General features: G+C 45.9%; 2 protein-coding genes and 1 long non-coding RNA gene across 3 annotated transcripts in view; 1 reads left to right on the top strand and 2 right to left on the bottom strand.

The window, feature by feature from the left end:
- The window catches only part of LOC142890478 (uncharacterized), a 79630-nt gene that overhangs the window by 15155 nt on the left and 41322 nt on the right, over positions 1–23153 (bottom strand). The gene's annotated exons all lie outside the window — the stretch shown is intronic.
- Positions 906–5112, top strand: LOC142890476 (proteinase-activated receptor 3). Its single transcript, XM_076029544.1, has 2 exons — positions 906–1784; positions 2777–5112. Exons 1-2 carry the CDS (start codon positions 1718–1720, stop codon positions 3847–3849), a joined length of 1140 nt encoding a protein of 379 aa, XP_075885659.1. The 5' UTR covers positions 906–1717; the 3' UTR covers positions 3850–5112.
- LOC142890470 (synaptic vesicle glycoprotein 2C-like) overlaps positions 7917–23153 on the bottom strand; it is a 36893-nt gene continuing 21656 nt past the window's right edge. The window contains exons 5-14 of the mRNA XM_076029530.1: positions 18101–18234; positions 16392–16481; positions 16192–16302; positions 16007–16095; positions 14928–15092; positions 13419–13552; positions 12029–12232; positions 11620–11779; positions 10120–10906; positions 7917–10047 (exon numbers count right to left, since the gene is read on the bottom strand). Coding sequence (XP_075885645.1) covers positions 10723–10906; positions 11620–11779; positions 12029–12232; positions 13419–13552; positions 14928–15092; positions 16007–16095; positions 16192–16302; positions 16392–16481; positions 18101–18234 — 1271 coding nt within the window. The 3' untranslated portion in view covers positions 7917–10047; positions 10120–10722. The remainder of the gene's footprint in view (positions 10048–10119; positions 10907–11619; positions 11780–12028; positions 12233–13418; positions 13553–14927; positions 15093–16006; positions 16096–16191; positions 16303–16391; positions 16482–18100; positions 18235–23153) is intronic.

Raw genomic sequence — 23153 nt, forward strand, 5'->3', positions numbered from 1 at the left:
AGATAAAAAACAAAACAAAATGGCAAAGAATATCTCAGCACGTGCAAGGACTCTTTTTTTATGAATATAGAGTGAAGAAGGAAACAGTTGTTTGCCTTGGATCTGACCTTCTTCCATTGTCCCCCCCCCCCCCCCCCATCCGATATTTTATGCCTCCCTCTCTCTCAACAGCCTGAAAGAGATGACCTGTTTTTTTTTTTTTATTTTTTTTATTTTTAGAAAACCGAATTTAAAGGGGCAGTGTGCAAAATTTGGCTTGATTTATGATTTCTGTACTGGTAAAAGCTGGACATACTGCCCATAAATACGTTAATAAAAGTGTACACTCGCATTACAGTAAAACTCACTTGGTTTTCCTACCCTTAGAACAGTTCTCATATACACAGTGTAAGAATATACATAGAGCAATAAGGGTCTTGCTCTGAGTTTGCCTGACTGACGGTGCACTAAATACAAATTGTACAGTCAGACGACGTCCCTTAAAATACTGGGCATCTGTAAAGATTTTACACTCTGGACAATATTTAATCTCTCACACCCTTTATAAGAGATTAAATATGGTTAGAATGGCTGGAAACAAAGTTATTAATTTCTGATAAATTCCACCTCTTACAGTAAATTCAACACCTCAGCATGCAGATGAAGCTGCAGTTGTGTGCAGAAAACCAGAGGCGCTGCTCTGACTGATGGCGGTAACCCGCAGCACGTATGTTCATTCAGTCCCGGTCTGAGTTGCACGCGCTGCGGGTTTTCCTTTCTTCCGTCGCACTTGCGTCAGCGGAGGGAAGTCGGCCTGCAGGAAACGCGAGAGGTCTCTTTGTGGGCGAGCCGCCTTCAAACAGATGTGGCGAAGAAAAACACATCCAGCGATAAACATGTCGAGAAAACAGGGCAAAGGTCACAGCTGCGATCGGCGGGCAGTCCAGATCGGGCTCCGATAATAAAGAAAAAAAAAACACTTGAAAGTGAAGAAACCGGTTAGAAAATGATCAAGTTGGAATGTTGTTGGAATGAAAGTGAACGCTGATTGCTGATTAATCAGAGAGTGTGCATCTGCAGTTGGAGACACAACAGCTGTGAGTTTTCCAACGAAACTGGACGAAAGTTTAACTTTTTTTTTTTTTCGTGTTTAACAGAACATCTTTTTGTTATTTGTGTAAGACAGAAGGGGAGTAAAACTCTTGCGCTCAGACGAGCTTATCAAGCAGTGCAACATTTCCTTGTTTAGTGGGGCCCCCTTTCCCCTTTCTCTTCCCTCTGTCCTCCGGCTATCGTCATCACCGTGCTCGAACCGCAGGGACAAAATGTTTCCAAAGAGGCCTCGCGGGCCTCGCATGGACGCCGTGGAACTGACGTTTTACGAGGCAAACTTTCACTCGGAACAAATTTCTGATGCATCCGAACCAGGAAGCTAGACTGAGAGCGCGACCTCTGACTCTCAGGTTGTGTGGCAGACTTGAGGAAGGAGGAGCCACTGCTACCTCACAGCAGTAACACACATGTTAAGGCAGACTACCCACATTGCGAAAGCAGAGGGGATGTCGAGGGAGTTTTTTTTTTTTTTTCACCCCTCGAGGGGGTGTTTTTTCGTGGCTTGAATACTCCTACAGAGCAGCAGCGAGAGACGTGAAGCGAACAACCAACGAGGGTGAAATGTGAGGCTGAGCTCACGGAGGGAAAAGACATTTACCCTGCTGTTGTTTTTGGGTTGGCAAAAATGGGGAGAAAACTTCTCTTTTCCCTCATCTTTATCCTGTGCCTGAGTGTGACGCTCCAGGGAAAAGGTAGGAGGCGCTTTTGCGACATTTTCTCCTTCTTTGGCAACTTTGTAGACGCAACTCTCTTTAAAAGTGCTGGCAGACGTTCGTGTTTTTGAATGCTTAAGCGAACCACATCCACTTCTTATTTCTCACTGCTTCAAGGAATCAGGAATCAGATCAGCTACAGCTACAAGCTTCAGCTTGTAGCTGTAGCTGATCTGTTGTGTGACTGTCTGCGATTTACCTTACACATTACAACACATAAGATCTCTGATCTATGAGGCAATCAGAGGCCTGCAGGTCGATTTCCTCTTCAGACTGTAGTCGCACCTGCGGACCACTGGTTACAGGGGGTTGTGGTGTTGTTGTTTATGATACACAAAAGGCTTTTGAAAAATCTCAATTATATTCTATTTAGTTTGAATCGGTTCAAGGTTCTCACTGTAAAACAGACGCTTAAGAAAGTGCCCTTAAAGAACTTTAAAAGTCTCTGCATTAATATGAATCCTGATTATTACTAATTTTCAAAGGCTGAGTATGATGATGACTATAAAAGGAAAAGTCGATACATTTGAAGTTCACTGAGGTTGAGCACACAGAAGTAGAATTGAGAAATTCAACGAAACTGACGGTTCCCTCTTGAACCACATTTATCAGCGCATGCCGTCCTAAAGCTCCATTATGTGAGATTTAGTGACCCCTAATGGTGAGATTAGCAACCATTTATTGATTCAACAGGTGCTAATCGTTATGATTTTTTTTTTTTACTGAACTGTAAAAACATGGTACAAACAATCCTTACAAGCATACGGTTTTTCATGTAAATATAAATGCTTATCATTCAATATTAATTGAAAAGATAGCTATTTTTTTTTTTTAGCAACCTTATGCCACTAGAGACAAGCACAAGGATGCGTTTTTCTGTTCTGCTCCTGTAAATGTTAAACGGAGGGTGTTAAATCCAAAGATGCAAAACAAAGTTTCCACTTTCTTTGTTCCCTTTGTTTTCGCCGCAGGGAAAAAGCGAAAGAAAGCGGCGAAAAACTGCACCGACATCTGTGGCCCTCAGCCCAGAGTATTCAGAGGCGACCCGGTCGTCACCACTAAATCGTACCCCGCTGCAAACGGGACGCTGCCCCCCGCCGCGACCCCGGGCCCGCCTGCCCTGCGGTCGCTCAGCAACGCCACGGTGGGATTCCTCCGCGGCGCCCTCAGCACCCGGGTCATCCCCGCCGTCTACGTGCTGGCGGTGGCCGTCGGGGTGCCGGCCAACGTGGCCATCCTGTGTGCGCTGGCCACCAAGGTCCGGAAGGTGTCCTCGGCCATCCTCTACTGCAGCCTGGCTGTCTCCGACCTCCTCCTGCTCCTCTCGCTGGTCTTCAAGGCCCACTACCATTTCCATGGAAACCACTGGGCGCTCGGGGAGGCCGCCTGCCGGGTGGTCACCGCCTGTTTCTATGGCAACCTGTACTGCTCGGCCCAGACGCTGGCCTGCATCAGCGTCAAGCGCTACGTGGCGGTGGTGCACCCCTTCAAGTACAAGAGTCTCCCCAAGAGGATGTACACGGCCTGGGTGAGCGTGGCAGTGTGGGGCCTGTTTGCGGCCGCCGCCGTCCCACAGCTGCTGGTGCGGCAGAGCTACTGGCTCCCCGAGGTGGGCCGCACCACCTGCCACGACGTGCTGCCCCTGAGCCACGGCCCGCACTTCGTCCTGCTCTTCTACGACCTGTTCCTGACGGCCATCGGGCTCCTGCTGCCGCTGGTCATCACCGCCGTGTGCTACGGGCGCATCGTGTGTGCGCTCGGCCGCTCCCACCACGACTGGGACGCGTACATCCGGGCCAGCTCGCTGGTGTTCGTCATCTTCATGGTGTGCTTCGCCCCGGCCGGGGCCTTGAACCTCCTCCATCACGTGGAGCTTTCTGCCGGCGGCTCGGACAGGTTGTACGTGCACTTCAAAGTGGCGGCGTGCCTGTGTTGCCTCCACGCCTGCCTGGATCCGTTCCTCTTCCTGCTCATGTCCAGGTCGGCCGGCTCCAAGCTTCGCTTCAAGAACTTCGCAGTTAAAAATCTGAGCATCTCCATTTAGCGTCTGCTGGTGACAGACCTCTTTTTTAATTATTATTATTATTATTATTATTATTATTATTTTGTATCATGGAAGGTCAGGGTTGCGGTTGTGCTCTTGTCTCTGTGGCTGGAATCCAAAGAGAGAGAAAAAGGACTTTGATGTTTGTATTTGTGACCAACCCTGCACAGCAGTTGGATGCCTTGAGAGTTGCACTTCCAAAGTCTCAAACATCCATGTCTGCAAACTTGAAAGTGAAGAGTTTTCGGCTGCGTTTAGCACCATCCCACGCGCAACTGGCTTCCTATTCACTATGTGACAAAAGCAGGAAGCAATAGCTGCTAAAGTGCTATGAAAACCCCCGAAGAGGGCAGAGAAAAACAGGAAGTTACTGCTAGCCTGACTGCGGCTAAATACTGTAGATTAGCAGGGGGTGTTGCAGTTTCTAGTTGTTGTTTTTATTTAGCAACAAGATGGTATTTTCATATCAAAAGACCACCAAGGGACACAATTGAAGTCTTTTCTTGTTGACAATACAATTTCACTTTACTTCCTGACTGCTGTGACGGGAGTTTTTGTCAAACACTGTGAACAATCTCAGCTAGCAACATGGTAGCGACACGGAGTTCGGGTAGCTCCTCACGTCAACAAACTTGAAATATGCTTATATGGATGAACTGCCAACATTCAAAAATCAATAAATCCAAACTGCTCTGAGTGCCTACACAAATGCGACGGACGATCACTTTGTAAATTTCCTTTGGGCACTTTACCAGATTGCTGCGTAAAAATGAATACAATGAGATTATGGATTCAACTTGGCGATCCAGGTTAGCCAAAGCAGACTGCAGAACTTTTTTTTGTTGGATTGAAAATGTGATGTGTTTGACATGACATGTACGCTCTGTCTTGAAGCGAAGGGACAGTCTATGGTCAATATGTTAATGTATAGCTATGTATATATGCTGATAAATATTCTATATTGTACAAAGTATATAAGATGTTGATATTTATGACACAACAAAAGCGATGTGTGAAATGTTAAAGGTTTTCAGAGCACTTAAATTTGAAGATCATGTCCATAACAATGGCAATGCATCATCTTTTATAATGTGTATTACATTTGTACAGTGTGAAAGTTGTTATATTAAGCAGTATTAAGAGCAGCGCTTGTACAATGATTTACTAAAATAAAAAAGGAGAAAGACAATTTTTAAAAAAAAAACAAAACTCTGTTTCCTCTGTTACTGCAGGTGAAGTAATAATAAAACCTGTGAAAACAAATTGTTGTTTGACCTGGCGTTTTGTCTTTCACTCCTACATACTTACGCCCCTATTGCCCGGATGTTTTGTCTGTAAAATGTAGACTGTCAAAGTTAAGCCTTGTGATCTACTTCCCCTGCATACGTCCTCCTCCTTCCTGCCAATCTATTTTTACTTCTGTGTATCTTATCACCAACGCTCTTTAACCATGATAACCATGCGCCGCCTGTAATTACGCCTCTGAGTTGGCATTTCCTACCCAGAGTGTGACAGAGCACAAGATGACACACATACCCAGACAAATAGCTTATGACAAGGCCTCTGAAATTAACTGCTGTTTTTTTGTTTGTTTGTTTTTTTCTGAGACTGCGGAAAGTGAACAATCTTAGTGTTCTGTCGACAGGCTTAAAATAATTAATCTTGTGCCACTATGGCATTAGATTTCCGTCTTGCATATAATAACACCTTTTTTGGGCGTCAGCTGGTGTTACATAAACCAGCAATAACCACTGACGTTCATGACGAACCACTTGGCTGAAAAGAAGACAAAGTTGAGCCGCTCCTGTGTGTTTTTTTTTCTCTCCCAAGATGAGATGTACTGTACCTTAATGATGAAAACTTTTACTTTAATGATGGCCTGAAAGTAGTACTGAAGATTGAAATGGGCTTGCACTAATGTCACATTTGGACTGTAGGAATAGACTTTAAGGGTATTTTCAAATCCAAACATATTAGTCAAAATTCACTCTGCCGCTTTTCTACTAACCTCCTACCAATAACCAGCGTCTGCCTGTGTCCGCCTGTTAATGTACTCAGACAACACCACAAGTCGAGAACAGTTTTTTTTTTTCTGCGCTCGGAGACGCCTTCGTTTTTTACCCCTGCAACATGTGGAAGGTCCAACAAAGCCTGGAAGCTAAAACCACAGGAGGTCGGTTTATAAATGGAAAGTATATGTATGCTGTTTACTGGAGACCTAAACAGTGATAGCTAATAATAGCCATGGTCATACAATGGATAATAAATCATCTGAGGCTGTTCTTTTGGGATCCAGGACTAAAAAAAAAAGAAGAAAGATCTAAGAAATAATTTAATGAGGTCTTTGAAGTACATATTCATCATCATCATCATCATCACCATCATCATCTTCTCGGAATCTGTCTGTTAGTCATGGTTCAGCTTTAGCTGGTTTAGCATCTGAATGTTAATGGGGGGCCAGAGAACTGCCTGAACCTTGGGGGGGAGGGGGGGGGGGGATGCAATATTTTGGCAATGTCCCCAAAACCTTATTGGGTGGAAAAACAAGTCTACGAAAAAAAAAAAAAACTCCTTTTTTGACATTTGCGTGAGAGGGCATTGGGAATACTTGATGTTGTTCTATATTTGAGTATGTCTGCTGGCACTCAAGCTAGTGAGCCATTAATGCAAACCGCAGTTTCCCACAGCGAAAACAACAGCGCTCCTTTTGATTCCAAGGATCAATGGCCAGCTGCTGCATAGCCACATTAGCCACTTCAAACTCATGTCAAAACAATCAGAAGCGTGTTGATATTCCACTGACTAGCAGTCCATGAACTGTCCACACACGGTTATCTGATCACGGACACTGCTAAGGTTCCTCTTCGATGTCTGTAACATTACCCATTGTAGTCGCAATCAACCCGATGCCCGTCAAAGTCTGCCTTTGCCTTCGGGCAGGAAGCCGGAGCATCTTGTGTCGATTGGCGTTGAGGTGTCAGAGGCTCACATAAGAGAGATGGTTTACGGGAAAGGGAGGGCCCAAAATGAAAAAGCAGCTTCTGCTTGGCTGCACACAAAAAACTGCACATTGTTGAGGTGCGAGTGAGGTTGTGTTTTTGACTATAATTTTAACCAGCCATCTCCTAAAGAGTGCTTACTTTCAGAATTTTAGTGACATTTTCTGTTTTTCATTCTTTTCTAATAACACTAATGGTGTTGCTACAGACCTGTTTAATACCTAAAGGGATTTCAAACAACTTTTGTGTTAATGGTGGCTGTCTGCTGGTGTACAATCAATAAACACAATGACAGAAGGCTCCCACAGACGTTCGAATGAAACTCTTTTATTCGTTATGTAGACACCAGATAAATCCACCATTGCACTGCCTTCACTTTAGCCTTTTCTTATCAAAATAAATCATATCAGGGACACGCGTTTCCACATGTTGACGAACAGCAGGGAGTTCCATATTATTTTCTACTCCTGCATCTCCGGCTCCAGTGTCAACGCTAAATCCGACCGGATCTCTTTACAAAAGCGCATCCGAGCAACGCTGCTGGTAGCTATCCCAGAAACGCACGCAGTCATCCAACCGACCGGCACGCCCTCTCACAGTGACCCCAAAAAGTCGTATCAGTACACTTATAGTCCGCCCACAACAAATCTGACAACACAGCAGAATGATACATTCACCTTTGACCTGGGAAACACACGTCTGTTCCCGTCGCAGGGGAGCAGTGGAGACGACGACATGGCGAAACGGAAGACACGCACGCGCACACACGCACTCACACGCACAGAGAAAAGTAGGACGTCGGTAACAAACATGCAGGGTTGGCGCAGTGGCTCTGTTGGTGGAGGGAAGGATGCAGACAAGCGGACAGACACAAAGCATCGTAGTGACACCGTAGATCCCAAATCTGGTCATCTCACTTCAAAAGTCGTAACTTGATTGGCTGCAGGTCAAGAGGTAACATGTTGCCAAGAGTATCTCCAGGATAAGAAAAACAAACAACACAACATCAGAACCTGAAAAGTTCGGAAAACGGCTGAATGAAAAACTACTGTAGTGTTTTTAGTTAAGTTTAGTTTTTTTTTGTTGCTATGGAACTTGTTTTTGTCATTCATTCTGAATAAACCAAGGAGAACGTTGCACAGGTTTTATCTAAAAGTCATTGGATGGTCGTTTGAACACCAAAGCACTGGCACAGTAGCAGCAAGAGTTTCATTCACTGGAGGTTTTAAAGGGTCTGCTGTGCCCAATGAGACTTTGCAGCCATGCAGATTTTGGATTTTTGGTTTTACTTGCAGTTGTTGATTCATATCATCCAGGACTTGAAGGTCAGAGAGGGACTACACCATTTTGAGGCTCGTTACAACACAGTAAATGAATTAAAGAATCGAGGAATCAATGGGAAAAAAAACACGATTGGTGTGTGTTACTACAAAATCGGTGGTATGGATGAGACCGATACCCTTGCTACAAGAACTCAACGGCAATATTTGTCATAGTGTGCAATGCATCATGTGAAGGAAGTGTGTTTACGCCAACATCTCTATTCTCTCATGCAACAGAGATGATTTAGCTACGACTGAATGCTGGGAGAGGAACTGATAGCTCCTATCGACCCAGGAGCAATACTGGCATCAATACATAATATTCACATCACACTGGTGTAGCCAATTCAATCACTCACTGTGTATTGTGCAGTGAATTCGGTGTACTGACTGAGGTCACTTTTTTTAGCTGGCTTAAAGGTGGCAATGCGTTTTTTGTTTTTTTTTTAAGAAAAAGTATTTGAGAGGACAAAAGCAGTAAAGACAGTGACTGATTTGAATGGAGTTGAAAATTATTGAATGCCAGAAAAAAAGGACGACTGATTAATTAATGAATTAATCCTAATTTCTCTGAACTGACTGACCATTTCTCTATGTTTTAAGGGGAAATCTGACATTCTAGAATAGCAGGGAATTAAAGACAGCCTGTTTCAAATGATAGGATTAATGGCTATACAATTTCAGCACCAAGATGCTAAATCAAAACAATCTGCATGGCTCCTTTTTTTGTGTCGGCGGAAGAGAAGCGCCTCTTTAGTCATGGCTTTTATTTTCACTTAATCAAGTGGGTCTAATCCACTAAGACTCCCATTTCCTTGGCATTGGAAAAAGAAAATCATAACACTTGACTTTATGCATATAGACACACACAAACACGCGCACACGCATGCATGCACACAGTAGTATCAAGAGATGCAAGACTAAGAAAGAGCGAGAGAGAGAGAGAGTGCAGCAAAGCTTCCAGCAAGGTTTGGAAGGAGAGACGGGCTCGATGGAGAGAGAGAGAGAGAGGCACGACATCTGAGAAAGGCCTTTGAGTGTCGGAGGGAGCAGCAGCAGCAGGAACAGCAGCAGCAGCAGCAGCAGCAGCAGCAGGAGCAGCAGCAGCGAGGCGACGGGAGATAAACACGGCGAGAGGACAAGACAGCATGAGAGACGCTTGCGAGGGAGCCGAGACGGTGGCACAAGATAGAAGAGAAGGAGGAGGATGCAAACAGAAAGAGCAGATTACAGCAACGGAGTATGAGTTCTCCTTGACAGATCAGATTGCAGCGGGGAGCGGGGAGGGCGAGCCTTCACGGTGAGCTCGGCGCCACGAGACAAACACAACCACAGGACACAAAGAGGACGGGGAGCGGAGAGAGAGAGAGCGAGAGCGGGAGCATCCGGACCAAGGAAGGGGGTTCCAATCTCAAAAGTCTCTCACTGTAAAAAGCATAAAATGTAAACTTCTTTTTTTTTTTTGTTTGTTTGTTTGTTTCCACGTTAGAAATGTAGCTGCTGACGTCGTGACTGAACTACGATAGTGTGATTTGCTCGTTGAAGTTTCTCTTCTATGGCCATGGTATTCTTTCACGGTTGCTGCAAAAGGCTTGAGTGGCATCAAACACTGGGATGCTGGGACACAGAAAAGGCGAATTCCCAAATTTCCAAACAAGGAATAAATTACACAATAAATACATTTAAAAGAAATCTAAGTCTACCAGTAAGCTTTGAAGTAATGACTCATGCTCACTGTTTTTTAACATTTTACAGACACTTTTTGTCTCGTTACTGGCATCAGCTGCGTAAATTAGCTTAGCTGCTAGCCTGTCAATCTCGAGAGATAACAAAAATGCTCAACCAAATCTAAAAACTCAACTATAAATGTTACAGATCTAATTTGCTAAGGAGCCTGGTGATTTAAATGGACTTAAAATAAATAAGTTAGGAGTGTCGACAGGGCAGACTTACAGAGTGTCCTCGAAGTGAGGCCTGCTAGCCTCGCTAATTCAGTGTTAAGCTAGCTTCTATCCGCCGGTTTTAACCTGTCGTACAAAGTGGTGAATTAGCATTTACCTAATGAGAGATATTTTTAGCCTGATCAGCAGTCAGACGTTCAAGCCTTTTGCAGCTGTAACAGATTATTTATGGGCTGTGTGTGTGGAGCAGCCCGAGTACGACGCTGAGCTGAAGATATCCAGAGTTTGATCACCGCTGACAGATCCTGACTTGTTTTCACACGGCCTCACCTTTCATCGGGAGCGCTTGTTTTCTAGCATTATAGCGGTAGCTTTCAAACTCTCGACATCTGCTCGGCGCAAAGCTAAACTGCGTTTCATAAACCCCAGGTTGTTTACCGGGTATTTGAGTCGGCAATAACACAATCAGTCGTCCTGCGTTTGCGAACATGTGCGACACCATTCGTCAAACAATAAATAGTGAGGAGGAATGACAGCCGACAGTTTACTACAGTGATACTCAAACAAAAACAAAAAAATACTCCTCCGCGACTGACTGGTTATCCGGGAGACTGGGCAAACGCCAGGTAAACAACGCGCCGCGAGCCGCGTTCACATGAGGACGTTGGCTCGGGTGTCTGGCAGACGGAGCCCCACCAGCCCGCCGCCAACCAGCACGGACGACGCCAGCAGGATGGGGATGGCCTTGGTGATGCCAACCAGCGAGCCAAAGATCAGGTTGCCCAGCACCGCTGCCAGTTTACACATGGCGTTACAGAAGCCGAAGCCGGTGCCCCTGAGAACAGAGAGAAAACAGAGGTAACAGTTTTTTTGTTTAATGCGATACAATCATGTAAAAACACATACCTATGTTTCCTGAGGATGGCCCTACCGCCGTTATACTATTGTATGTTACTATCACTAATCTATACTATCATCAAAATATCTGCTGCCAGCCCAATTTTAGAAAGAGCGTTTCTACTTTTCTTTCCTGGTTGTGTTTAAACTAAAAAACCAACCAGATACTCACGATGATTCAGCATTTTTCTTTTTCTTTTGAAAAGTTCAGTTGCTGCACGTCAAAAAGTACCAGGATAATTGCAGGAAATACTTGGCCTTGAAAAACTGCAGCTGTACAAGAGTGTTCAGTCACAACAAGGCCTGAAAAAATGACTTGTTTTGGGAGCAGAGTCTGATCTTTAACCTTTGGTATTCCAAATTCCAAATAACTTTTATGCCAGCAGAGATCAAATAAGGATGCGTCCTTATTTGACTGAGAATTGTGACTACAAATAAAAATGGGGCCCAAAAACAACTTCTGTTTAACACAGATTTTTTATTTTTATTTTTTTAACTTATTCTCAGTTTGCCAGGAAGTCGCTTCAAACCCTTCTCACTGTTGCTTCGATTGCTCACAAATGATCAGCCGTGGTAGGAATACAAAGAAAGCATTGGGTAGCTGGGGGTGGGGGGTGGGTGGGGGGGGGGGGGGGGTCTGCAGTGCCGTACCTCCTGTCTGTCGGGTAGAGCTCCGTGGTGACCACGTCCAGGGAGTTCCACGCCGAGATGCTGAGGCCGTTGTACAGACAGAGCATGAAGATCATCATGGACTCGCTGGTGCCGAACCAAAGGAAGAAGCAGCTGATGCCCGACAGCACCATGGAGCCCCCTGCAGGATAACACACGTAACAACGTTCATGTCAACATTTACAATGATATCAATGTATGGGTTGACTCTGCACGGAACTCTGAGGACTGAGAACTTTTAACTGTAATAAAAAAAAAAAAGAAAAAAAAAAAAACAGACAGTAAATTTATTTAACCTTTATATTACCAGGAAAGTCCCATTGAGATTAACGCTCCAAGTTCAGAGGTCTAAGCGGCCCCCCCTTGGGCCAGTGATGGAGTTGCGTCATACCCAACATGCTCAGACGTCCTATTTTGTCCATAAGGAGAGCGGAGACGATGTTGCCAGGCAGCACGGCCAGCGTTCCCAGGAAGTTGACAAAGTAGACCCAGTAGGCGCTGTAGTCGTCGTCAAACGTCATCTGACAGCCCGTCTTGTTGTGGTGGAAGGAGCTGTTGATCACCCGCGAGTTGGTCAGCTTGACGTCGTCAATGTCTGAGAGACAGAGGGGCGAAAAACAAGGAGAGACGTCTGAGAACCGACTCGGTCGACTTCTGCTTAATGACTGTGGTCGCTGATGTGATCCTAAAAAAAAAAATTCAATAAATAAAAAATTTATTTGCAAGATACTATTTCAGATTTAAATTATATTTTTTTATTCAGATTTGTTATTATATAAATAAAGGTTTTATTTAAAGTTAAATTCAATGTAAAAGTGCCTTAAAGAAGCGACGTATTAAATGCATTTTGCCAAAAAATACAAATATTTTTCTTTGCTTTTAGTTGAACCACACTTCAAGTGCCTTGCTGTTTTACTTTTGCAGACATTTTAAACATTCACTGACTCTAAACGGACAAACTCCGGCCTCACGCCTCCCTCCCTCCCTCCGCTCTCCTTCACTCTGCCTTTCCTCGCTCACCTCCCTCCATCCTCCCTAGGCGCACTGCTGGGGCGGGGGGGGGGCGGGCGAAAGAGGCACTGGCGCAAACCTGACGTGCCATTACTGTTTCCATGTTCAGCGCTTTTCCCGAACGCTGGAGGGAACTATTTTCCATCCCGCGCTCCCACAAGGTCTGATTCAGCTCGGCTTCCTCGCGGAACGCTTTCCTCCTCCTCCTCCTCCTCCTCCTCCTCCCGCTGTTGCACTTGTGTAACACAACCATTTTCCTAACCCTAACCCTTTCAACGACTTTTCTTTCTTGGATATTTCGTCGCACAACCGAGGGATAAAGGTCACGATTGCGCGGCGGAAATTCAACCTTCGGTCGGCGTCCACCTCAAAATCTTTTGGTGTTATGAAAGAAAAAAAGAAAGGAGACGAACTCCAGGTGCGATTTCCCCGTTCTGACTTTGTTCCGTTTCTTTTTTTGGAGCCTCGGCCTCAGAGAGGCAATCAGGCCAGGGGTGAGGGAGGTTAAGCAGTAATTTGGCGGCATAAAGCACAGCCATAAATGATCAAACGCTTTCTTTCTTTTTCCCACAAGCACCGGACGTTACAGCCCAAATGAACTGTCAGCGAGAGACTGAGTGAGACTTATGTGCGAGGCACCGTCGGCGTAATAGGATTTTTTTTTTTTTTTTTTCCCCCCCGGCCCCCAGCAGGAAACACCTCGGCGTGCACGCGTACAGTTCAGGTAAGGAGGAAGGCTTCGGCGCGTTCGAGCGCACGCTCACGCTCACCGGTGTTGTAGAAGAAGGAGTCGACGAAGGTGCAGTTGTTGAAGGAGGAGCCCACGGAGGAGACGTCCTCGAAGTAGCAGTTGAGGAAAGACGAGTCGATGAACGTGACGGCTTTGAACTTCATGCCGATGAACCTGGTGGGAGGGAGGGCGGAGGCGGCGGGAGAGGAAATTAATGCACGCGTGGAAAAGACAGTCGGCAGAAGATGAAAAAAAAAAAACACAAACCCGTGGTGGCAGGAAGTATTTTGAAAGAAAAGCAAGCAGAGGCTGAGTAATTTTTTTCCTATTTTTAACCCCACGAAGGCGAATAAAACAAAGAAGCTTCTCTTCTGAATAACAAATTCTCCCACAGCCTTTAAAGATATTAGTTACCTTCAACATTTTGTTTACCGGGTGACATTATTCAGTCTGGTTAAAGGCCCCACGTAATACATTTTCAACTCTTTCAACCCAATTTGAAAGAAAAAAAAACAAACTCCACTGAGCTATGAAAAAGCGGATTTAGCCCTCTGTTTACAGCCTGCTGCAATAATGCTCAAGATTATCTTGTTGCAATACTGATGTTTGGAAAGGAGGTCTCAGAGGGCGGAGCCAACACATTGCCACTGGTGTTGGTCGCTGACCTGGGGGATGTACCCCTACCCTTTGTGACATCATTACCTGGCAAAGACCTGCAAAAGAAGTAAACGATGGACTTTTCTCACTTGTGGGGAGTTCACTGACGGCTGGACGCAACTGTTATGTTTAGCAAAGATTGTCAAAGCTAATTTCGACCGAGACGGGGCCTTTAAAACAAATCCTCAAAGTTCAGTTGATCTCCATGACAAACAAATGTCAAGCATGTCACGGATTAGCAGCGGAGAGTGCGTTTCATCCCAAAGCTCTTAACTGAAGGTTAATGGAAACCGCTGGTCAAGCCTTTGATCTGTGAATTCAAATGCACGAGCAGCTCTCCTGCCAGGGAAGTCCAACTTCCAGCACGTCTTATAGTCACATGGCAGGGCCCGGCTGCCGGTGAACGATCTGCGTGCAGCGTGACGGATCGCATGAGCGTCGATGTAATCTCCAAAATAAACCCGCGCTCTGTCCTCCCCCAGCGAGGACGGTGCAGAAATAACAAAAAAGGAAGCATTTATGCGTCTCCTCTGAAGCCTTTGTGCGAGAGAGAGTCTTCTTGCGCGTGTTTGTGTGTGTGTGTGCGTGTGTATGTGTGTGAGTGTGCATGTGTGTGTGTGTGTGTTTGTGTGCGCAGGGGAAAGAAAGAAAAAGTGGGAGAGAGCGAGGGAGATAAGTCTTTTAATTTCCTGGCGGTGCGAGAGATAAAAAGGCAGGATTCATTTCACCGGCGGCGCAGTGCTGCCGGGGGCGGCGATGACGGATAGCGCGGCCGGCTATCCCAGGGCAGCGCAACACGGCGCCGCCGAGGGAGACTGCCGAGTGAGTTTCAAGCCGCGTTTGGGTTTCTAAGGCCCAGGAACTTGAGATCGGCGTGGCCCCCCCCCCTCACCTGTCGTTGAGAAACACTCCGTTCCGGTGGATCTGGTTCTCCAGGGTGAAGTTGAAGGTGAAGTCCTCGATGCTCTCGCCTTTGTGGATCTTCACCCGGGAGGCGTACTCGTCGGCCTGGAGGTGCTTGATGACGTCGGGGAACCACACGGAGAGCCCGTAGAACCTGCGCACATCCGCCGTTTGACTCGACGTAGTGAAACTTCGGCCGCGTTCAGATTGCCAGCCGAAATCCGATTTTTTTTTTTTTCCAGCCCAGATCCAGATTGAAACCGGATGGCTCTTTTGTAGTCTGAACAGTCACAAATCAGATTCATTCAGATTTTTGCAAAACGGATTGAAACCACCTTCGGGAGGTAGTTTCAAATCGCATTTGGACAGATGCGTCTCAGTGTGAACAGCTCCAAACACACTGATGGATGGCCAGATCCCATTTGGACACTTGCTAAAACCAGTGTGTGACAGTCAGCCCTAAAAATCGGATTTGAGGAGGAATCTGATTAGAATCAGATTCGCCTGCAGTCTGTGGAGGGTCAAAGTAATAAAGCTCACGGACGAGACACTTTCCTCTCTCAGCTTCTCCTTTTTTTGTAACGTATTTGAAAGCCCTTTTAAAGTGTTTTAACAAGGCTACTCCCTGGTCATGTGATTAAACTGAGCAAGACCAGCTTTTGGGGGCGATCACTTGAAAGCTATTCTAGCTGCTGCCTCTTGCGCAGGTGATAGGTCATGTTGCCGGAGCGAATGACTTTCAGGTTTTATCAGACACACTTATATCATATTGTCAGGAAGACGTGCCAAGACCTTCTGACACGTTTGCATTTTTAAGCAGATCTTTGAGAAGACAAGGGCGCCGTCTTTGCGATGTGTCCTGTCAGCAGTGATTAGAAGCTCTGGCCTCGCGCTAACTGCCTCGCTGTAGCTGATATTAAGCTAGTGTGGGGCGGAGTGGTGACTCAGCGAGGTGCCGTTCAGCGTGACAAAAGTCTGGGATGATAATGCGGAGAATGGGTGTGAGTAGCGCTCGAGTGGAGATGTTATTTTATTATTTTTTTTCAAAAAACAAAAAAAACTTCCTACCCAAAAGAGAGTGTGAACCAGACGGCAGCCAGCTTGATAGTGTTGTCTTTCACTGGGTAGCTGAAGCATTTCATGAATGTTACCCAGATCTGTTACAAAAAAGAATAAAAAGCAAGTCGTTTGTTCGTAGCGGAAATCAGCGCAGAAAGAAAAGGAGAAAATTAGCAGAAGAAAAACAAACGTACCCCTCTGAGCTCGGCCTTGATCTTGGAGAGCACCTTGAGCACAGGGTTGGCTGACTCATTCTGCATCTCCACCAGCTCGTCCAGCTGCTTGGGGATCTTGATCCTGTTGACCTGCAGGGGGAGACACCGACCTGTCACCCGCCTGTGTGATGGGGGAAGAGAGAGGGGGGCGGGGGGGGATCGGGGAAGCGTGCACTCACCGTGAACACTCTCTCGGGCTCGCCGCGAGCGCGCATGTTGGTGTCGTGGATGTGCTTGAGCACCATCCAGGCCTCGTCGTGTTTGCCCGTCTGGAGGGGGAGGCGTCAAAAGAAGAAAAATTGTCCCCCCCAAAAAACCCAGTCAACATTTCCTCACAAATTTGTAAAATGAAACAAAGAAAGCATGAACGTTTTTTCTTTTTTTTCTTCTTATTTCCCCACTTGCCTTCGTTTTCCGTTCCTAATGACACATTTTCACGCCATTAGGTTTGTATTCAGGCCCTTTGACTCTTTAATAACTGCGTTTCCACCCTGATCTACGCGGCCGCACCTCATTCCCCTGCTGGCGCGCAGCGCAGAATTAAGCCTCTCGTGGCTCAAACGCCGACCCTCCGCACAGCGCCGTGGAGTGCGTTACAGTTGCTAAGTTTGGCGGCAATTACATTGATTGATTGATTGATTGATTGATTGGTTGGTTGGAAGACAAGGATTTACAACTCTTATCACGCTGCTCGTATGTGTGGACTCCTTTTGAAAAACTGGCACTGTCAATAAATGACATGTCTCCAGCGCGTCCAATGAACTCTTATGCATTTACAGGTTGTTTTTTTTTGTGAATTTTCTTATAGTGGCTTTTTGCTTGTGCATGTTGTGTTAACAGATTTCCAAAGATGTCAGAAGCACTTTACTGAACTTCACCAGTGTTGTTGGGATTACTCCAAAAAAAGTAATCCAACTACTGATTACTGAGTACTCCTTAACTACTTTGTTTCATAAGTAATCAATTACTAATTACTAATTAATTTAGTTGCAAAAGAGATCAAGTAACAGTTGCTCAGTGCTTTGGAATGAACTTCATTAAGTGCAAATTCTGCAATTCCAAATATTGCCTCTGTCCTCTTAACATGAAGGAATGTTGGCTCTCTGAATGCAAACTGCACATTTCATAGAACCAACTGATATACAGCACTGGTGCCTTCTGCACAGCCCATATTGTTAAAATAATCAGAAGCACAGTAGTTAAAAGACCTCTACTGCGCAGAGTACTGCTGACTTACTCGCAAACATGGCTTTCAACACTTTATGATGAACAGAACGTCTTGTTTCCTGCACATAACGTCCAACGAACCACAACATTCTTTGATTTAGACGAGATGAACTCAAAACAATGTCGTTTCCAGCTATCAAACCCAATCTATGCTTTTTCTTTTGCCGCCGCCATGCTTGTTTTGGTGCGTCGTCGCATATCAGTGACGTTGCGTGCACGGCTGCATCATCAATCTGCGACATTGTTGTTTTTGGTTGTTTTTCTAAGTTTTGGACATTTTGTAAATAAAACATTTTTAGCTTGCAAAATATTTTGGAAAAGTAATGGATTCGTTACTTGCTGTAGTAATTACGATTTGTCCATTATTTAAAAAGTTGTTTAATTATAGTGGTGGATTACTTAGTAATAGATTAGTCGCCAACACTGAACCTCACACATTTTCTGTACCCACTCATCACCACACTAACGGTCTGTTTAAAAGGGCAACATTAAGGTAAAGATGACACACAGAAGCAGATTCCTTCTTTTTTCCCTGCACTCTGATTCCTGCGGAAGTCATTATCGCCACCATTAGGAGTGAAAATGGCGGCGCCACACTAGAGGTCCGTGCGTGCGTGCGTGCGTGCGTGCGTGCGCGCGTGCGCGCGTGCGTGTCTCTTACCTCCAGGTAGAAGCGAGGGCTCTCTGGCATAAAAGTGAGCGCCACCACTGCGGAGACGCACGGCAGCGCGCACACCACCACGAACACCCTCCAGCTGTGGAACTGGTAGGCCGAGCCCATGCTGAAGCTCCAGCCTGCCGAGGGGGAGAGAAGCAGCCGCGTTGAGAGAGGCGTGAGGGAGAGAGATGGATGCGACGGCGCCGCGTGGGGACCTTGCAAACAGCCGAAATCGAGTGCGGAGAGAAAAAGAAAAAGGAACAGAAAATACGCACGGACAGAAAACACATTCCCTGCTTTGTGTCACGTCTCAGGGCTGAATGACAGGCGCAGCTTCCACAAGTTGGTGAAACCAATGAACCTGCTTTTTTGTAAACCTGAAGCTTTTAATAGCTTGCAGCAGCGCACTGATAAAGCCACAATCTATAAGACTCAGATGTCGCTGCAGTGCCACATTTCTACATCCACCGGCTTTATTTCACGCACATGTCTCGTAAAAAAGCAACAGAGAGGTGAAATAAAACAGGAGAAGGGAGAACCATCACTATAAACGAACGGAACATTATCCGATTATCCCGCTGTCTATCAAATTCACAGCAAACCAATCAGCTTTTATTTTTACTTGCCAGTTGAGCCAGTTGGCAACAGCTCGACTAAACTCGAGCTGTTGCCAGCTGCACTGCAACTCCTCACGGGGAGCTGCAGTGCACCAAGGTATTTATCTGAACTGCCACGGCCAGTTAGGGAATAAAGACTTGCAAAAAGCACCTTTCATTTCAGATAAGATGAATTTCTGCAGCGATCTAGTCAGCGGCAAGGCTTCTTCTGTGGTTTCAAGCAGCAGATCAGCAGCAGCTGTGTCTTGCCTTTGCCAAAAACTAAAAGACGACTCACTGGTTCCGGAATACCCCCCCCTCCCCAAAAAAGAAATTTCAATCTGAGCTTCTTGGAATGGATCATAAGTGTCAGTGATCGCGGATGCATGAATGTGAAATTAAGAGTGTTTGCTGTCCCAGAGTAATGTAGCGTTAATGGGTAACCTCAAGCATGACCGCGATCCGGGGAGCTAATGCAGGCTGAACACATTCTTCATGTGGAGCTGGAAAAGCTGTCTGGACGATGATACATTTTACATACTGACCAAAGGGGACATTGAAATTTTTTTTTTTTAAATAAAAAGCACATCGTAACAAAGAACGAACAAAAATGAGAGTGTGAACATTTTCAGCACCACGAAGTGCCGCTGCGGTTTTCCCCCAAATCATCTTTCTGATTTAAGCTTCAGGGCCAGTGGTAGCGGTGCGCACGGGGGCCCTGTCATAGGCGCCGTAAGCCCCTCGCTGCCTGTGGGGCTCCAGCCTGCACCAGTACAAACCTCATTAGGGGGATTAAAGCTTTAATGGACTGGAGGGGACGGCTGACTGATTCAGATACTCAGCGAGATTTATGTTCCTACTCTACAGTAAGTGAGCACGCGCACACACACACACACACACACACACACACACACACACACACACACACACACACTGTCCTTGGCTTCTCTTCAATGCAGTGACACATATTTTACAGCACACAGGGACTCGCACTGCAGTGTATTGTACACACGTCGCATTCACAAACGACAGTTGTTCTCTAATGGAATTTGCCGAGATCTTGAAACAGAATAGAAGACCAACACACAAACGCACACGCACACACACACACACACACACACACACACACACACACACACACACAGTTGTCTGGCCTTAGCCCACCAGCCAACAACTCCAGTCAATGCAAAGTGCACTGCGGCAGAACCTATTACACACACACCACTGCGTCTGGGAGGAAAAATGTGTTAAAACACTGGCGTCTAATCAATTGACCTCAATTATGACCCTCAGTCGGATCGCTCACACACACACGACACACAGGCGTGTGCTTACTCATGTGTAAGAGAACTTCCACAAAGAATCTTGTCATTGTTACACAGCTACACAAGACCACAAAAACTGCTTTAGTGTGCTTGTGAGCCGAGCCTGTAATGAAGCGAGCGGGAGGGTGCAGCAGTTTCCAGGACGAAGAGGTGAGTACAGCACAGACAACTGTGCGACTGCACACACACGGGGAAGGAGGAATTCTTGCAAGTGTGGGAAACGTCGGGGCGATATGATCAGCTCAGCTCAGGATCAGAAATAGGGAAGCAAGTTTCTGATGAATTAATTAATCATGAGTTGATTGACCTTATCGATCGATCAACGATTAATTGATAAGCTGCGATTTTTCCTGAGAACCTAAATTTCACAATGAAAAATGAGTGAGGAACACATTATTTAACCCTTAAATAATGTTGATGTTAATTTTTACATTAGAGAACAGTAACAACACCCTATACATTTATCCTCTGACTTTAAGTTGACTTCTAATGGGTCACATTTCAACTTTTTCTTTAAAAAAAAAAAGTTGTTTAAAAGTAACCTGTTCTAGCTATATCATGACCATCACAGTATCTACAGGTGAATTGCTCTTTCCTGCCACTACGCTGTTATGATGATATTAACTACACGTGTCAAAAATGTTCAGTTAATTGCGATTCATTTAATTGAATTCACACTGCAGTACACTGCGGTCAGGAAACAGAAGGGTTGACTCCAGATGGCTTTGGGTGTAGCTCTCGTTTGACCCGCCATCTTGCATTTAACAGTGCGACGCCCAGGCGTAACCCCTCCCCCTCGACGCCCCTTCTACCTCCCACCCCATGACTCATCCTCCCACTCCTCTTTTCATTAACTAATTCCTCACCCTGTCCCCCTCCCTTTGTTGTGTGCCACCGCCCTCCCTCCAGCCCTCAGCTGTATCCCTTCACCTTTCGATTATCCCCCGACGCGGGCCTCATAAATCAGCCGCGCCCGCCGCCTCTCCTTCCCTCTGCTCCTCCCTATCTCACTCTCTCAGCTCCTCCTCTCCTCCACGTCCTCCGCCCCCCGCGCCCCGAAAACCGATGTCATGTCACGTCGTCGCTCCTGTTCTCACCCTCTCGCGCGAAATCACTCTCCCGCGCGGACCGTCGCGTTTTCCCGCAAAACGTGCTGCAGAGCCCGTTAGGTTAGCTCAGCCCGAAGGGGGAGCGTTTGAAAATAGGAGGCAAAATGGAAACCGGAGGTTCAAACAGGGCCAGTTCCGATTTTCAGAAGGGAAGCTGACAGTTGAGACACATGGCTACACCCAGCGAGGCTCTACTGGTTCCAGGGACGACGTGAGACGTGCGTCACCGCCCAAACGGCCGACTGCAATGCGCCACGGTGTTTAACTGAAGTCCCGGCAGGGAGCAAAGTAGAAAACGTCGAGAAAAGCCGTCAGCACCGTTCTCATAAAAACGACTGCGACTGCAGTCGGACAGCGGGACACTTTGTTAAACCTTTCCTCCTCTTCCCATGCGCTTTAAAAAAAAAAAGGCAGCTGTTTTTTTCCAGCGTCATCGCAACTGAAGCTGACTGGTCACGGAATCTTGTGCGATTTTTAAGACTGACACAAAATGTTTTCCACTGGAGCCTGGCAAGACGGATGAGCAGTGTTGTTGAGATTACTCTATAAAAGTAGTCCAACTAATGATTGACTCCATGAAAAAGTAATCTAATAATTCCTTTAACCACTTTGTTTCATAAGTAATCAATTACTAATTACTAATTGCTTTAGTTAAAAAAAGATAAAGTAGCAGTTGAGGACGTCTTGTTTCCTGCACATAGCGTACAACGAAACACAATATTCTTTGATTCAGATGAGATGACCTCAAAATAATGTTTGTATTTCCAGCTATCAAACGCAATCGCTGTTTTTTTCTTTGGCCGCTGCAAAATATTTCAGAAAAGTAATGGAATCGTTACTTCATAAAGTAATTATAATATAATTACCAGTTTTGCCACAGTAATCCCCTTACATTACTCTTTTACTAAAAAAGTTAATCGCAAGTAGTGGATTATTTAGTAATAGATTACTCGCCAACACTGTGGATTAGTGAGATTTAATATTGAAATCTTCGAGATCCAGCTGTTGTGCAAGATTATATCCACCTGTTTATATTAGGCCGCCTTTTAATGCCTGTGTTTATGAGCCATTAAACTGGAATTTAAAGACAAAAACGCCAGCGCAGCTGTTTGTTCTGGACGTCGTGTTCAGCACTGAACGTCCGCTGGCAGCTTGCGTGTCACCAGCTCCCCTTCGCCTTTTTTTTTTTTTGCGTTTTTCGACTTCCACAGCTACTGCTTGTGCTGACACACAAAACCTTTTTTTTTTTTTTTTTTGGGCCGCCTTTTATCCTCCCGTAAAAACGTCCTCCGCCTACGCTGCCACCTGCTTTATGTTTACGCGCCTCCTGGAGGGGGGTCTCGCGCGACGCCGACTGTTTTGCATTTCCGTCACGCGTGTTTTCCATCGTGTCGACGTGCTCGCAGCAGAGCGGCAGGAGGCTCCGTCCTCAGCGCCGCCGCGCCGACCGAGCGACGTCGTCGTCGTCGACGTCGTCGTTCTTGGGACTCTGCTCGTCGTTGTTTCGGACCCAGCGACGTGATTCCCGACAGAAGGAGCGAAGCCGCAGCTCGGAGACGAGAGCGGGACGTCGCATTTGATTCACTCCGCTCGTACTGTTTCTGCTTCTGCCGGCTGTCTGTATCCGTGTCTGCCCGGGTAAACACACGTCATCAATCATCTCCCGCCGCCCGAGCACGTGCTGTACTGCGATATTGGATTGGCGCTGATGAAAGGTTTGATGAATTGGGCTGTCTGAATGCAAAGAACAGCTGAAATGTACGACGCACAAGTGTAAAAACACAGAGGCTTCCTCAATAGCTAAAAAAAAACAAAAACAAAAAAAATTATGTCATCGATTATTTGCATCAAAATAATTAACTGTGATTAAATGATTAAGCATCTAATCCATGCTTTATTATCATGTTTATTATTATTATTACTATGAAGCGTGCTTATCCTTAAGTTCTCAAGTTTGCCGGACAGTAAAGCAGAGGCTGCCAACATGTTCTCCTGATGCCTTAACTGGCAATAACTGACAATACAT

Source organism: Nelusetta ayraudi, unplaced genomic scaffold, assembly GCF_046127955.1.
Source record: "Nelusetta ayraudi isolate G7.1 ecotype Tasmania unplaced genomic scaffold, CSIRO-AGI_Nayr_v1 ptg000026l, whole genome shotgun sequence".
NCBI lineage: Eukaryota > Metazoa > Chordata > Actinopteri > Tetraodontiformes > Monacanthidae > Nelusetta > Nelusetta ayraudi.

Bases quoted from the DNA above. Each gene is read 5' to 3' on its own strand.
- LOC142890476 (XM_076029544.1), top strand. From the start codon at position 1,718: ATGGGGAGAAAACTTCTCTTTTCCCTCATCTTTATCCTGTGCCTGAGT. The intron at 1,785-2,776 runs GTAGGAGGCGCT...TTTTCGCCGCAG, and splicing joins TGTGACGCTCCAGGGAAAAG to GGAAAAAGCGAAAGAAAGCG.